The sequence below is a fragment of the Oryctolagus cuniculus genome, chromosome 10, assembly GCF_964237555.1.
Source record: "Oryctolagus cuniculus chromosome 10, mOryCun1.1, whole genome shotgun sequence".
NCBI lineage: Eukaryota > Metazoa > Chordata > Mammalia > Lagomorpha > Leporidae > Oryctolagus > Oryctolagus cuniculus.
In genome coordinates, this window is record NC_091441.1 from 109088888 (window position 1) to 109102774 (window position 13887).

The 13887-nt window shown below is 59.2% G+C and overlaps 1 protein-coding gene across 15 annotated transcripts in view; it reads left to right on the top strand.

Moving 5' to 3' along the window:
• IQSEC1 (IQ motif and Sec7 domain ArfGEF 1) overlaps positions 1 to 13887 on the top strand; it is a 296844-nt gene that overhangs the window by 278352 nt on the left and 4605 nt on the right. For 14 of the 15 annotated variants that reach the window (XM_051852615.2, XM_051852616.2, XM_051852620.2 and 11 more), the window contains 7 exons: positions 2531 to 2670; positions 3174 to 3203; positions 4475 to 4600; positions 5350 to 5449; positions 6888 to 7049; positions 7844 to 8020; positions 13708 to 13757. In XM_051852615.2, the coding sequence (XP_051708575.1) occupies positions 2531 to 2670; positions 3174 to 3203; positions 4475 to 4600; positions 5350 to 5449; positions 6888 to 7049; positions 7844 to 8020; positions 13708 to 13757 (785 nt within the window). The remainder of the gene's footprint in view (positions 1 to 2530; positions 2671 to 3173; positions 3204 to 4474; positions 4601 to 5349; positions 5450 to 6887; positions 7050 to 7843; positions 8021 to 13707; positions 13758 to 13887) is intronic. The other variant, XM_051852621.2, reaches the window with a different exon arrangement.

Below are 13887 nucleotides of genomic sequence, written 5' to 3' on the forward strand. Positions count from 1 at the left end.
TGGAAGGATTGCACCGTGGCCCCAGGTAACAGGTGTGTATGGATTGCTTCCAGTCTTTTGGAATTGGGAAGCAACATTACAGTAACTCAACCTTCCATGCCTCTCGTTCCTCCTGGGATAAGTTGCCCAAATGTAGTCCGTGGACTCGAGGGTGTTACAATTTGTCATCTTGACAGCCCTTGCCAAGTTGTCTACAATGGGGACAGAGCCATTTCCCTTCCCACCGGTGGTCTGGGGGAGACCCGCTTTCTAAGCCTTCGCCAGCCTGCAGGTGGTGCCACTTGAAGGGGGAGGACTCGTTTCACTGCCTTGTGAGTTTGCATTTCACTCCGGAGCAGAATGAGCTACTTTTCTCACAGCAGATTTTTTTTTTTTTTTTTAAGATTTATTTATTTGAAAGTCAGAATTAGAGAGAGAGAGAAGGAGAGGCAGAGAGAGGGAGAGGTCTTCCAACCACTGGTTCACTCTCCAATTGGCCGCAATGGCCAGAGCTGCGCTGATCAAGAGACAGGAGCCAGGAGCTTCTTCCAGGTCTCCCACGCAGGTGCAGGGGCCCAAGGACTTGGGCCATCTTCTGCTGCTTTCCCAGGCCATAGCAGAGAGCTGGATCAGAAGTGGAGCAGCCGGGTCTCGAACTGGCGCCCTTATGGGATGCCGGTGCTTCAGGCCAGGGCATTAACTCGCTGTGCCACAGCGCTGCCCCCCACAGCAGCTTTATTGTGTGGTGTAGAAGAAAGGGTGCGTGCTTGTGGTTCGGGCAACTCCCATCCAGAGGCCAGCCTAGCCTCTGCCAGGGGAGGGGTGGTAACAGCCCCTGCTGCCGTATTCACACCCAGAGTACCCAGCTCCTGCTTGGTGCCTCCACGCACTTCCCTCACCCTCACGATAAGCCTGTGTAGTCCCCAGTACTCGTGTTGTCCCATTTCACAGAGGAGGTCACCAAGCTTGGAGAGACAAAGCAAGGGCACAGTTCCAGGCTTGCCGGAGCCTGACCTCAGAAACCCCAGCTACGGAGCCTCCCCACAGCCTGGCCTCGCTTCCCCATCTTTAGCCAGGGCTGTGGTCGGGGCTGATGCAGCACAGTGGTGTTTCTAAAGCACTCAGAGCATGGGTTAGAACGTGGCGCGGCTCCTCCTCCTGGAACCTGCTCATCCGGGTTGGATGTGCTGAGTCCCTCCCTGGAAGGACTGTCACAGGATGCCATGTGCTGGGTTTATTCCAGGTTCTTATCTACATGAGACGCAGAGTGCAAGGATGGGAGAAGGATTGTTTTGTAATTTTTAAAGATTTACCGGCTGGCGCTGTGGCTCACTAGGCTAATCCTCCGCCTGCGGCGCCAGCACCCCGGATTCTAGTCCCGGTCGGGGCGCCGGATTCTGTCCTGGTTGCTCCTCTTCCAGTCCAGCTCTCTGCTGTGGCCCGGGAGTGTAGTGGAGGATGGCCCAAGTGCCTGGGCCCTGCACCCGCGTGGGAGACCAGGAGAAGCATCTGGCTCCCAGCTTCGGATCAGCGCAGTGCGCCGGCCGTGGCAGCCATTGGAGGGTGAACCAATGGTAAAGGAAGACCTTTCTCTCTGTCTCTCTCTCTCTCACTGTCCACTCTGCCTGTGTAAAAAAAAAAAAAAAAAAAAAGGGAGAGGGAGAGGGAGAGACAGAGAGATCCTCCATCCACTGGTTCACTCCCCCAGATAGCCACAATGGCCAATGCTGGGCCAGGCTGAAGACAGGAGCTTCATCTGGGTGTCCCACTTGGGTGGCAGGAACCCAAACACTTGGGCCATCCGCCGCTTTCCCAGGTGCTTTAGCAGGGATCCTGATGGGAAGTCGAGCAGCCAGGGCACAAACCGGTGCCCATATGGGATGCCAGTGTTGCAGGCAGTGGCTTTACTTGCCACACCACAAAGAGCAGGATTTATTTAAGGAAATTAGAGTACACAAGTGCAGTCAACCTCAGCCCCTTTCCCAGGTTGGGCGTGGCATCCTAACTGAATCTGCAAACAAGGTGGTGTTTTGGCAGGGTTCAGTGCACATGGTGAGCTCTGGGAAGGTTTCATGGCATCTCCAGTGGAACTCAGCATACATGTGTTCATCATGGCCTCTTCTGCCTGATGGAGGAGGCTCAGGTGCATCATGGGAAAGTGTTGAATTGACATGGAAGGGCATGGGGTTTTAGTGGTACAAAGCTACAGCAAGGAGACAGCTGGCAGCCTCTTCACTCCTTTGTTCACTAACTAACTCCCTGCCTGTCCCGTATCAGGAGGACTTGGAGGAATGTTGCAAGGTACTGAAACTGTCCCATGGCTGTGGGTCAGAGTGAAGCTTCTGGCTTCGGCCTGGCCCAGCAGTGGCTGTCATAGCCATCTGGGGAGTGAATCGGTGATGTGTTTCTGGTGGGGACTGGTGAAAGGTTTACTATTTGGATTTGGTTTAGAAACTGTAAAGCTGGGGCGAGCCTGGGGTCCCAGGCTGAGTGGAGCCCCTGCTGCCCAAACTCTGCTCACCCTGATCTTGCGCATCTGTCCCCCGTGCAGGTGTGGATGATGGTGAGGACATTCCCCGGGAGATGCTGATTGGGATCTACGAACGGATTCGTAAGCGAGAGCTGAAGACCAACGAGGACCACGTGTCCCAGGTGCAGAAGGTGGAGAAGCTCATTGTGGGGAAGAAGCCGGTACGTGGGAGACCCTGGCATCACCGGGGGGGGTGGGGGGGGCTGCCTTTGGGAATTCTTACCCGCTCCTTTGCTGTGGCCCCACGCCGGCTCCACTGACTCAGCTCAGCCAGAGGCCCTGATGTCATTTGGAACCTGGTCCTTTCCAAGCAGGGCTGGTCAGTGATGGCTCCTGCTCTCTTTGAGGGAACACAGTCATTTGTTCCAGGTCATATCTGAAGAGAACCTGTCTTAGTAAGGGATGGATGGATCATGTGTGGTTCAGCTTGGCCCAGGATTCTGGCGGGATTTCTTCAGTGACCTCAAAGTCCTCTGGGGGCCTCCCTAGCAAATGCTGCCATGAAGAGGGGGCCTCACCACCGTCTCTGGCTGGAGCTGAGGGGCAGGTGCCCTGGAGGGGAATCAAGGGGTGGGCACTGACTGCTTTTTCACTGAACCTCACCCGTGAGTGCCCTCAGGGCCCAGAAGTGTTAACGTCCCTTTTTGTTTGCTGTCCCCTGTAGATCGGATCCCTGCATCACGGGCTCGGCTGTGTGAGTATTGCTCTGCTCTTCCATTCTGGCTACTACCCTGCCCACCCTGGGGACAATCTGCCGGCCCCGGACTGCTTGAGTTCACTTCTGGTGTGACATACAGGGGCTTCCTGTTCCCCCAGCCTCACACTTCTGCAGACCCGGAGACCACAGCCACCTGTGAGGCCTGTACTGTCAGGCAGTAAGCACAGGGTCCTGCTCTCTTGTCCTGGCTGTTGAGCCCAGTCCCCAGAGACTGGCTGGAGGAGACCATGGTGTAGCCTTTCCTGCCTCCACCTGCTCTGCCCCACATGGCTGTTCTCTGCCTGGCCCTGTGCTGCACCTGACAACTTCCTGGTCCTCGTCTGGTGCCAGATCCCCGCACACTGCCACTACCTCGGGATTTGTCTGCATGCCCCTGAGTGCAAATGCATGCGTGCACACCACACACACACACACACACACACACACACACGCAGCTGGCCTAGTGTTCATGCGGCATGCCCTTTGTGTCTGTGTTCATTCTTCACACAGCAGCCCCACTGCTGCCCAAGTCAGCTTTCCAGACCCCGCCGACCACCCCTCTGCTCTCTCATAACCGGCCCCTCCAGCCTGTGGCCCACAGTCCTCTTGCGCTTGGACTTTGGCTCCCTGAGCACTCCAGGCTGGGCCATGTTTGGCCGTGCCTTTCCTCCTCCCGCCCTATTCCCTGATGCACTGGGTCCCCTCCCTGACTGCAAGTGTGCAGAGTGTCCACGGCTGGCTCAGGGTCTCGCAGACATCAGCCCCAAGGAAACCTTCCTGGGAGAGGCCCTGGAGAGTCGGAAGAATCCTGCTGAGGCCAGAAATCGGATCCTGGCTCTGCAGCTTCCTGGGGCCGGGGCTGAGGGCAAGTCACCCAAGCCCTCTGTGTCCAGTGCCGTGTCTGGAAGGGACAGTCTCTGAAAAGGGTTTGCTGGGACTCAGGGTTGTGTGTGATGGACACATTGTGACAGTCACTAGACAGGGGATGCTCGCAGGAGGCTGGGACCTGAGGGGAGGGTGGAAAGGAGGCCTCAGCAGCAGCAGACGCCCCTCCCCGTGGCCCTCAGCGGAGCAGGGGCAGGAAGTTAGCGTGGCAGCTCCTGGGGACTGAGCTGAGTCGGGTGTCAGGTGGAGACAGGTGCTGTCTGCACGGGCTGCGGGAGAAAGGGTTTTTACTGCACGGTGCAGCCTGCGGGGGACTCTCAGCTGCGGGCCTGTGTCCGCAGGGCAGGGCGGTGGCAGTGCGGGACTGTCTCTTCCCTGCACAGGTGCTCTCCCTGCCCCACCGTCGGCTGGTCTGCTACTGCCGGCTCTTCGAGGTTCCTGACCCAAACAAGCCCCAGAAACTTGGGCTGCACCAGCGAGAGATCTTCCTGTTTAATGACCTCTTGGTGGTACGTGACTCACCCACGGAGGGCGGGGGTCTGGCAGACAGCCTCGGTGTGCGTCTGGCTGTGCGTCTGCGTGCGGAGAAATGGGCCCGTGCATGGGGGTGGGGGAGGGGTCTCACACTGATGCCCAAGCACGGGGCCCTCACTGGTCAGGGGAGAGTGCAGAGGGGCTGTGGGCTTCAGCCCCAGCCATTTCCGGAGGCTCCAGTAGCATCAGCCATACTCCTCTTTGCTGTCTGTGCCCAGAGCCATTTGGGCACTCGCTGTGTGCAGGCTCTGTACTTGGCTATAAGAAATGGAAGACGCTGTGGCAGCTCTTGGCCTGGCCCCATCTTTGCAGTAGCTGTAAGGACCCTTTTCCTGGGACTTGGAGCTGAGGTCCTGGAATTCCTTGTCCTTGCCCTGCTGACCCACCCATCCCTCAGCCAGGCCGTGTGGCCAGGCAGCTGTGTCAAGGCAGGGAGCCATGGGCTCCTCCCGAGGTCAGCAAGCACTGCCTCCCCATTTCTGCCCTCCAGGGGCTGAGTCCTGGTGCGAGCATCTGCTCTGGCTGTGAGAAGGTGCCTGCGCCTCCCTGCTGGGCTGTGGGGCTTTGTCACCAGTCAGGGACAGGAGCCAGTGATCAGGTCATAGCACGAGAGGGCACGAGTTCCTCCCCACGTCTGCTTGTCCCTGCTTGTCCCTCTCGTGGGGCCACGAGAGGGTCCGCTCTGCAGACGCTGCAGCTCAGCTGTGTCTCTGGCTGTCCCCAGGTCACTAAGATCTTCCAGAAGAAGAAGAACTCGGTGACATACAGCTTCCGGCAGTCCTTCTCCCTGTACGGCATGCAGGTCCTGCTCTTCGAGAACCAGTGTGAGTGTGCCATGTCCTGGTTACCCCAGAGACAGGGCCCTAGTGGCTTCTGCATCCCCAGGAGAGCAGCTGTGGGCTGGGAGAATTTCAGAACCTTGTCTGGGTCCTCACTGGCTTTGCCTTGACGGTTGCTTCTGCTCCCTGCAAGTGACGAGATTTGTAAATTATGAAATAGAATGTCACTAGAGAAACATTAAGTACTTAGTGTAGGTGATCGCACCTGTGGCCAGAAACTCAGTGAAGGTGGCCCTGTCCTGGGTGACTGGAGAAGTCAGCCAAGAACTGGACCCCGTAGCCTGGCTCTGAGTCCTGGCCCCAGCACTTACTTAGCTGCTGCTGTGTGGCTTGGTTTCCCAACACCTCTGGCCTCTGATTTCTTGGTCTATAAAGGGGAGTGTTGGGGAGGGCGTCTCCCCCTTTCCTGGCTCACTGGCTCTACCCCATGCCGGCAGTCCTGGCTCGTCTTGGTGTCCCACATCTCGTATTGACCTGATGAGCAGCCTCCAACTCGGGAATGGTGGTGGTCATCCTGCCTTCCAGGGCTGAGGCCAGAGTTGAGTGAGATTGTGGCCACGAAGCTCAGGAATAGGCTGAGACCATAGGCGAGTCCTCAGGCAGAGGCCGTGCTGGGGTCTGCACCTGAAATCCTGAACACCAGGAGTGGCGAGAGCCCATTTCCCCTTCCCACCCCGCTCTGCAGTATCTATGGGAAAGTGCTTCACACACCAGGTTGCAGACTGGCGGCCTGAGGGACGATCCCAGCTCAGTTAAGTTTGCTGTGGTTTGTGCTGTGTGCAAAGTTGTGGTGCTGATGCTGAGACCTTCAATCACACGGAGCTGTCGGGGCTTCTCTGGGCACAGGGGAAGGTGTGGCAGCACCAGGCTCCGGGGTCTGTGTCCGCAGTGGCTGCATGTGCTCAGACACTCACTGCCCTCTGCAGGTGCCCGCAGCCCCCCTGGTCGGGCACAGTTGGAGTTGGTTTAGCCATGCTGCTGGGGAATCAATGCCCCGGAGACCCCAAAGCCTTGGGAGTGGCATGAAGTGAGCCTGGATAGGGAGGGTGCTTTGGTTGTGGGGTGCCCCAGTTATATCCCGTGGGAGGGGTCAGAGAGAGACCATCTGTTGTTCAGAAAGGTGCAAGGTGGCTGTGTAAGGTCCTCCCACCCAGCTCAGGGTGCCACATCTGTCCTCCTGTGGAACTGGCAGAGTGACCCAGGGCCTTGAAGCAAAGGGCCTGGTGTCCATGCTGCTCAGGCTGGGTTGTGGGACGACACGGACCCCTGTGGGGTGAGGAGTGCATTTTGTGTTCCCTCCAGTTTGCCGCTGCCAAGAGCCTGGCTGCCCAGACTCAGCCCTCTCCTTGTTTGCTCTGACCTGAGGGGTCTGCAGAGGACCCGCCTACACCGCTGGCTCTCTGCCCCTCCTTGCCCTTTGCAGACTACCCCAATGGCATCCGGCTTACGTCAGCTGTCCCTGGAGCAGACATCAAAGTGTTGATAAACTTCAACGCTCCCAATCCTCAAGACAGGAAGAAGTTCACTGATGACCTGCGGGAGTCCATCGCAGAAGTACAGGAGATGGAGAAGCACAGGATAGAATGTAAGTCCCAGTGCTGCGGGCCAGGATGGGCCGGCACCCGGGGTGCTTAGCATTGCTAGGCGGAGCCGCCTGCTGCCATAGCTCATGGCTACAGCAGTGGTCGGTGGTTGATGAGGTCAGGGCCTCTCCTGCACCCACAGGAACAAGATGCCCATGTGCCCAGGCCATGGAAGGAGGCACAGAGGGCCTCAGGGAGGCAGAGCCAGCACCTCAGAGGCCCAGGCCGTGTCCTGCCTGTTGGAGCTCATTTGGAAGACCTGGGGAGGGCCCCTCCTCATGGACAAGACCTTCCAGGGTTCTGCAGCTGACTGGAGCTGGGCTCTGCACTTCGGCATGATTATTGTTCAGCCATCCTCATGTTTGTCCCAGCTGGTGAACAGGGCCGGAGCTGAGGCTATCCTCTGGTTCTAGGTCTTACCCTCACTGGGGGTTCCTTGGTGTCCCCACCTCTGCCCGCTCTGGGGAAGGGCCTGGCTAGCCCTTGCCTGCCTCCCAGACTCAGCCGAGACTTTGGCTCCTCGTTTGCCCCTAAAGCTGGAAAGTATCTTTGCTACAGATCACAAGGCACTGTGGCCTCTCCAGCCTCCTGCCTGGCAGTCTCTCTGCTCTCTTGTGTCCAGGGTGGATCTCACGCCCTGCTTCCCAGAGACAACCCTTCCTCTTCCCTGGTGTGCAGCACGGGGCCCATTCCCAGCCGAGGATCGTGCCCTCCGCGGCTTTGCCACCACCGCCCACCCTGAGGCCTCCTGCCGTAGTCCGCACCCCTCTCACCACACTGGCGCCCTCTCTTGCAGCGGAGCTCGAGAAGCAGAAGGGCGTCGTACGGCCCAGCATGTCCCAGTGCTCCAGCCTCAAGAAGGAGTCCGGCAACGGGACGCTGGGCCGGGCCTGCCTGGACGACAGCTACACCAGCGGCGAGGGCCTCAAGCGCAGCGCCCTCAGCAGCTCCCTGAGGGACCTCTCCGAAGCGGGTAAGAGCTCGGCCAAGACCTTCCCTGCCCGACGCGGGCCAGACTGAGCCCGGGCGTCTGTAGCCAGGGCACGCATCACGTGCCAGGAGGAGCCTGCCGTAGCGGCCACTGGTGGAGGGCGCAGTCAGAGCACTGTTGGGGTTCCCGTGACTCTTCCAAGCCAGAGGAAGGGTGTCCCCGAAAGACAGGGACCCAGGACCAGATTGTCCAAAGGAGAGGCAGCCTGTGCGGAAAGGCTAGGGAAGCTGCCCCCTGTTTCCTTCTTCCAGGGGTTTTGTTTATTCGCGTATTTATTTTCTGAAAGTGACTGACTCTGAGCGAGCCAGGCGGCATGTCCCGTGCTCTCTGTGCTGCGCGTCCCTGTGTTTATGCTGATGAGTGGGAGTGACTGGCTCCTCAGAGGAGCCTGCAGACCCCCTGCCTGCCTTCCCAGTCTTGCTTGCCCTGCAGGAGCCTCCTTTCCTGGAAACCTGGGCCTCGGGGCAGCCACAGTGACGGCCACTTTGGCCCGGGCCGGCTCTGGAGTGTCTGGGGAGAAAGGCCTGGTGGACGCTGTAGTTGTTCTCGTTTTGTTTCTCCGTGTGTTTCATTTGCTGCCAGCCACTTGACCCGCAAGCAAGCAGCGCCTCTCCTTACCCCCCTGACTTCTGGAGGGTGAGGGCTGCCCTCGAGCAGCGGGGAGCAGGAGCTTCTGCGAGCAGCCTTGTCCCGGCCCCGAGCGGAGGGCGGGCGGCCGGACCCCAGCAGGCCCCTGTGAGTGCGGCTGCAGTCGGCTTGGCCTGCGGGGCTTCTGGAGGAGCTGAGGGTGCAGGGTGGGTGCCCAGCCCCTGCGAATCTGTGGCCAGTCAGCTTCTGGCGGGAGGAAGTCCAAGACTGCTTGCACTGGTGCTCACAGGCGTATCTGAGCAGGCCGGGAGCCTGGCCTAACCCTTGTTTTTTTGAGGAGACCCTTGGATGTGGAGACCGGCCCCCTCTCTTCCTAGGGGCTTGCCCACCTTGCCTCCGGCCCCAACCCGTGGGCAGGTCTGAGCCCCCGAGACAGCCTGCTCAGGACCCCACCCCATTCCTGCTCTGCCAGCAACACTGCTTCTCGTCAGCTTATTCATTCCTCGGAAGTGTTTTACTCTCTTTTTTTTCCCCCTTGAGTTGGAGTTTGTTTTTCTTTTGTTTTGTCATGATTTTGATTTTTTCCATTGTAAAAATCAGAAATCATTGCCAGCCGGAGGGTGGAAGCCAGGGCTTCTTAGGCTGGCGCTGCTGACGATTTGGGCCGCGTCACTCCTGGCCACGGGGGCTGTGCTGGGCCTCGCGGGGGGTTGAGCAGCATTCCTGGCCCTGACCACTGGGTGGCAGTACCACCTCGTGACAATCACGAATGTCCCGGGAATCACCCGGTGTCTTCTGGGGAGCAAGATCATCCCTGGCTGAAAAGTACTGGTTTTCTGGCGGCCTGGTTGGTCCGGCTTTGGGCTCCTGCAGGCTGTGGGCCCCGGGACTCTGAGTTTGTGCAGTGTGGCTGACTCTGTCCTCTCCCTTTCCTGAGCCACTGGGTGCCCCAAGCGCCCAGTCTGCCCCACCCTGCTTTGGTAGCAGTGACTTTGTCAGAGCTGAGGGTCTTACGGGCAGCCTCAGCTGTGCCAGGTCCATTGGTCGGGCCTGTGCCTGTCCACCATCTGGCAGACTAGAGGACCGGACAGAGCCACATATCCAGGCCCACGTCCATGTGAGGAGCAGCGCTCCAAGCAGCGGACACTTAACGTTTATTGTCACTCTGGCACTGTATTTGTGGATTCTCAGCTGAGGCCTCCAAGGGTCAAGTTACTCTGCACTTACAGTGAAGGAGGAAACCCACAAACAGCTCCTAGGGAGCTCCGTGCACCCAGGGCTTAGGGGAGGGGGCTGTTTGAGCCAGAGGCCACCTGCTCTGGCCTGGCTCTAAGCCGTGAGCTCCCCGGGGCTGGCGTGATGCCGCCTCACACACTGAGGCCCCTGCAGCATTGTGTCTGAGACGGAGGCAGGGTGAGCTTGCTGAAAAGAGCCGGGCCCTCTGGCACTGTCCTCCCAGAGCAGGGCGCACAGGAAGGAGCCGCCACTGATTGGCGGTCACAGCTCCGTCTAGGAGATGATCCACCTTGGACGTGGCCTTGGCCCAGCATGAACCTGGGGAACAAAAGGTGCCCACAGTTTGATGGCCCGGAAGGAAGCCTATCTGCACGTGCCCCAGGAGCCTCTGGCGTTCTAAGAGATAGAAGGAAGGGGCCTCGGCTCTGCACACTGAGTTCCGTGGCCTTAGTCTTCCTCCAGCTGGGACTCCGTCCTGTGTTCAGTCCAGCGGCATGAGGGCCTTGCGTGCCCAAGATCAAGACCTGGCAAACGTTAAGCGAACAGCGGTGACAGGCCTTGGACCTGCCCACATGGGTGACATCATGGTGGACACTCTCTGAGGACCCCACGACATCCTGGCCTCTCAGCTGACCTGCCCACTGCCGAGAGGACGTTTTCCAGGCTTCCAGGACCTGCTCCGGGAGGTACCTGTCACCTGCCCGCGTCCTGCAGCAGGGCAGCCTCATCCGGGAGAGTTGGTGGCAGTGACCAGCGCTCCTGGCAGATGGAAGACGCAGCCTGGGGTCCAAGGAGGGGCCGTGCTGTCGATTGCCTGGCTCCATCACCCCCTCCATGCCAAGTCCAGCGGGGCCCTGACACAGTCACCCATTCCAGAGGCAGAGGACCTGACTCATCTCTCTGCTCACCTGCCACTCTGTCAGTGCCTGGCCATGGTCAGTCTCTGGACCTCAGTTTGTCCAGCTGCGGTGAGGAGTCACACAGTGCACAGTCAGTGCCGGACAGGTGTGCATTGCTGTCTGTGTTGTGGCCATTGTAACGGAGCGAGATCACCCGCCCAGCCTAGCACTGCTCGGACCCTGTATAGCGGGGGAGGCCCCGCCCCCAGCCCAGTCTGCTACAGAGGAAGCAGCCATGCTGAGAAGAACCGTGTTGGGAGTCCTGCAGGCCTGATCTGACTCCAGGAGGGGCGCTGCTGGAGTGGGTTCACCCAAGGTCCTTTAGGATCAAAGTTAGGGTGGGGGGCATCTGAAAGTAGCACCACTTGGGAGGAGGGTGGGACAGGCCAGTGTGCACGTGGGTGGTCGCTTCCCCCATTGGCACGTAGGTTTGAGTGAGTACTGGAGACTGCCTGCAAGTGTGCATGGGATGTCTGGCACAGGTTTGCCATGGGCAGGTGTGCTGTGGCTGTGCCTCTGAGTGGAGTGTCCTGGGACTTGAGTTTGGAGAGAGCCCCAAGGGTCTCCCTACATCCTTGCTTAGCTCTGAAATGGAAGAGACGGTCCTGAGACGTCGCACTTCACTCCGACAACCCCATCCAGAGCCGCCTCCGTAAGCCCACGTGGGGCAGGAGGAGGAGGAGCAGGGGTCTCAAGTTCAGGTCAGGACAGCACCAGTTGCCCAAGCCTGGCTCCCAGCCCCGCAGCGGAAGCAGAGTAGCTGGAATGGGCTGCAGGACACTGGCAGAGAGGCCATCCTTGGCCCTTGTTTGTCAGCGGGGGAGGCTCCACAGGCCTTACAGGGGCTGGAGAGCAGACTTCAAACCCCAGGGACAGCGGGCCTGTAGCTCTCCACATTCCCGGGTGGCTCTGCAGCGCTGGGGGTGTCTGGTGCTCAGAGCATCCAAGGCGGGGCGTCGGGTGGTGGTGGGGTGTCTTTGCGTGTCACAAATGGGGAAGCTGAGGCGAAGTGTCAAAGAACTGCCGGGTGGCCACATCCCTGCTGAGGAGTCTCCTCCTGGGAGGCTGGACTCCAGCTCCGCGGGCATCCTCGTGTTGCTAGGAGGGAAGAAAGGCCTGCCCGTCTTCTGGATCCAGTAGCAGATGAGGGCACGTGACCCTCCCCTTCTGACTGGAAACAAGGGCCAGAGACCCCTTTGGTCCTCCCAGGGGGACATGCTTTCCCCTAATCTGCAGTGTCTCACACAGGCCAGGGGACCTGAGGACCGCCTCACACAGGCCAGACTCCAGCGCAACCTCTGTTGACCTGGCTTCTGCCTGGAACCGGAGTGTGGGGGTCAGCAGGCAAAGCAAAGGGAGCAGACAGCCCTGAGTCTGCGTGCTAGGCCCAGGACCGAGTCCTGTCCTGGGCACTGGCCAGCACACTAGGATGAGCACGGCGAGGCCTGGGGACTCACAGACGTGCCCTTCTCCCAGTACGTGCAGCTCCCCACGGTGTGAACAGGAGGAGCGGCCTCTTCCATCTTCCAGGCCGGGCGGTCTAACCTGGCCTTGGCTGCAGCTCAGAAGCCAGTGCAGCTGTACTATCAGCCTCAAGGGTGGACAGGCAGGCTGGGGCGTGAACCTTCCCCGTGGACGTTGGACCAGCCTCGGAGTTACGGCTTCATTCTTCACTGACGTGGACAGGGTGACACTGATGAGCGCAGTGTGCTGCTGGACTCTGTCCTGGTGCTGTGCCGTGGGAGCTCACAGAAAGTGCAATGGGAAGACGCTCTGCGCTTCCTGTCCTTACCCCAGAGCTGCTGCTGAGGCTGGGCACCCACTGTGCGCCAGGTACCGCGTCCTGCATAGACCCACAGGGAAGTCCTCCAAAGGACTGGTGGAGGCCAGGATGCGCCATGTGCACCCCAAGCCAAAACAAAGACTCAGCCTTCCGTTACTTAGCGTACACACACTGCGTGCCCGCTGCGCCAGGGGCCAGGGCCTGGTGAAGAAGACAGAAGAGGCCTGCTGGCCTCAGGGAGGCCGTGCAGCATCCGGCAGCAGTGCTGGCAGAGGAGAGGTTGGGACCAGGGCCAGGGCAGGGAGGAAGGGTTCGCCTCAGCACCCGGCTCTGCCTCCTCACCCTGGCCACAGTCACCGCACAAACCAGAATAAGCCCCCAGAAGGAAGAGGGGACCCAGATGTGCTTTCTTAACCATTGATCCCTGTCCTGCCGCGAAAGGGGAGAGGAATATATGTATATGTGTGTGTGCACGTGTATACACACACGTGTGTGTATATATGTATATGTGTGTGCGTGTATATACATATATGTGTGCACGTATATATGTGTGTATACATATATGTGCCTGTGTGTACACATATACTGTGTACATACGTGTGGGTTCATGTGTTATACATGTGTATGCATGTGTGTACATACGTGTGTGTGCGTGTATATATACATATATATGAAATCTGCGGGAAGTCGGGGCTGAGAGGATGGATCGCACAGTCACTGTCGCCATGCTGCCCTCGGCCACTGCCCCATCAGCAGACGGCCGAGGCCAGCCTGTAGTCTGGGGAGGACAGACTGGAGTCGGGGGCACCAGGCCCACCTGTACCCATGCCACAGCCCCAAGGCCCCTCCCCACAGACTGCTGCTCCAAGAGGAGGGTGTCAAGTTCTGGGCTAGTTTAAATTTTTCTTTTTCTTTTTTTTTTTTTTTCTTGCTTTTTAAAGCTCCACTTGGAAAAAGCAATCTGGCTAGTGTGCTTCTGCGGCTTCCCCACGGAGCCCCTCCTCTGCCCCTTGTACTGGGTGCTTGCGGGCAGGTGGGCCCCTGAACCTGCACTTGCTCTGGGCAGCCGTGCGGGCTCCGCCGCGGTGGCAGTGCCAGACAGGCAGGCAGCGCCCCAGGCCTGGTGTCCGTGTCTAACCTCTGGTATTGCATGTTCTGGGCAGGGAAGCGAGGGCGTCGCAGCAGTGCGGGATCGCTAGAGAGCAATGTGGAAGTAAGTAGGAAGCGCCTCCGTCCAGCTGGCTGTCCTGTGTCGCCTCCCCACTCCTGGGTTTCTGTCTGTGGTCTTTGTCGTTTTGGCTCTTCGTCCCCCACCGCACAGAGACGCAGACACACCCCGCCCC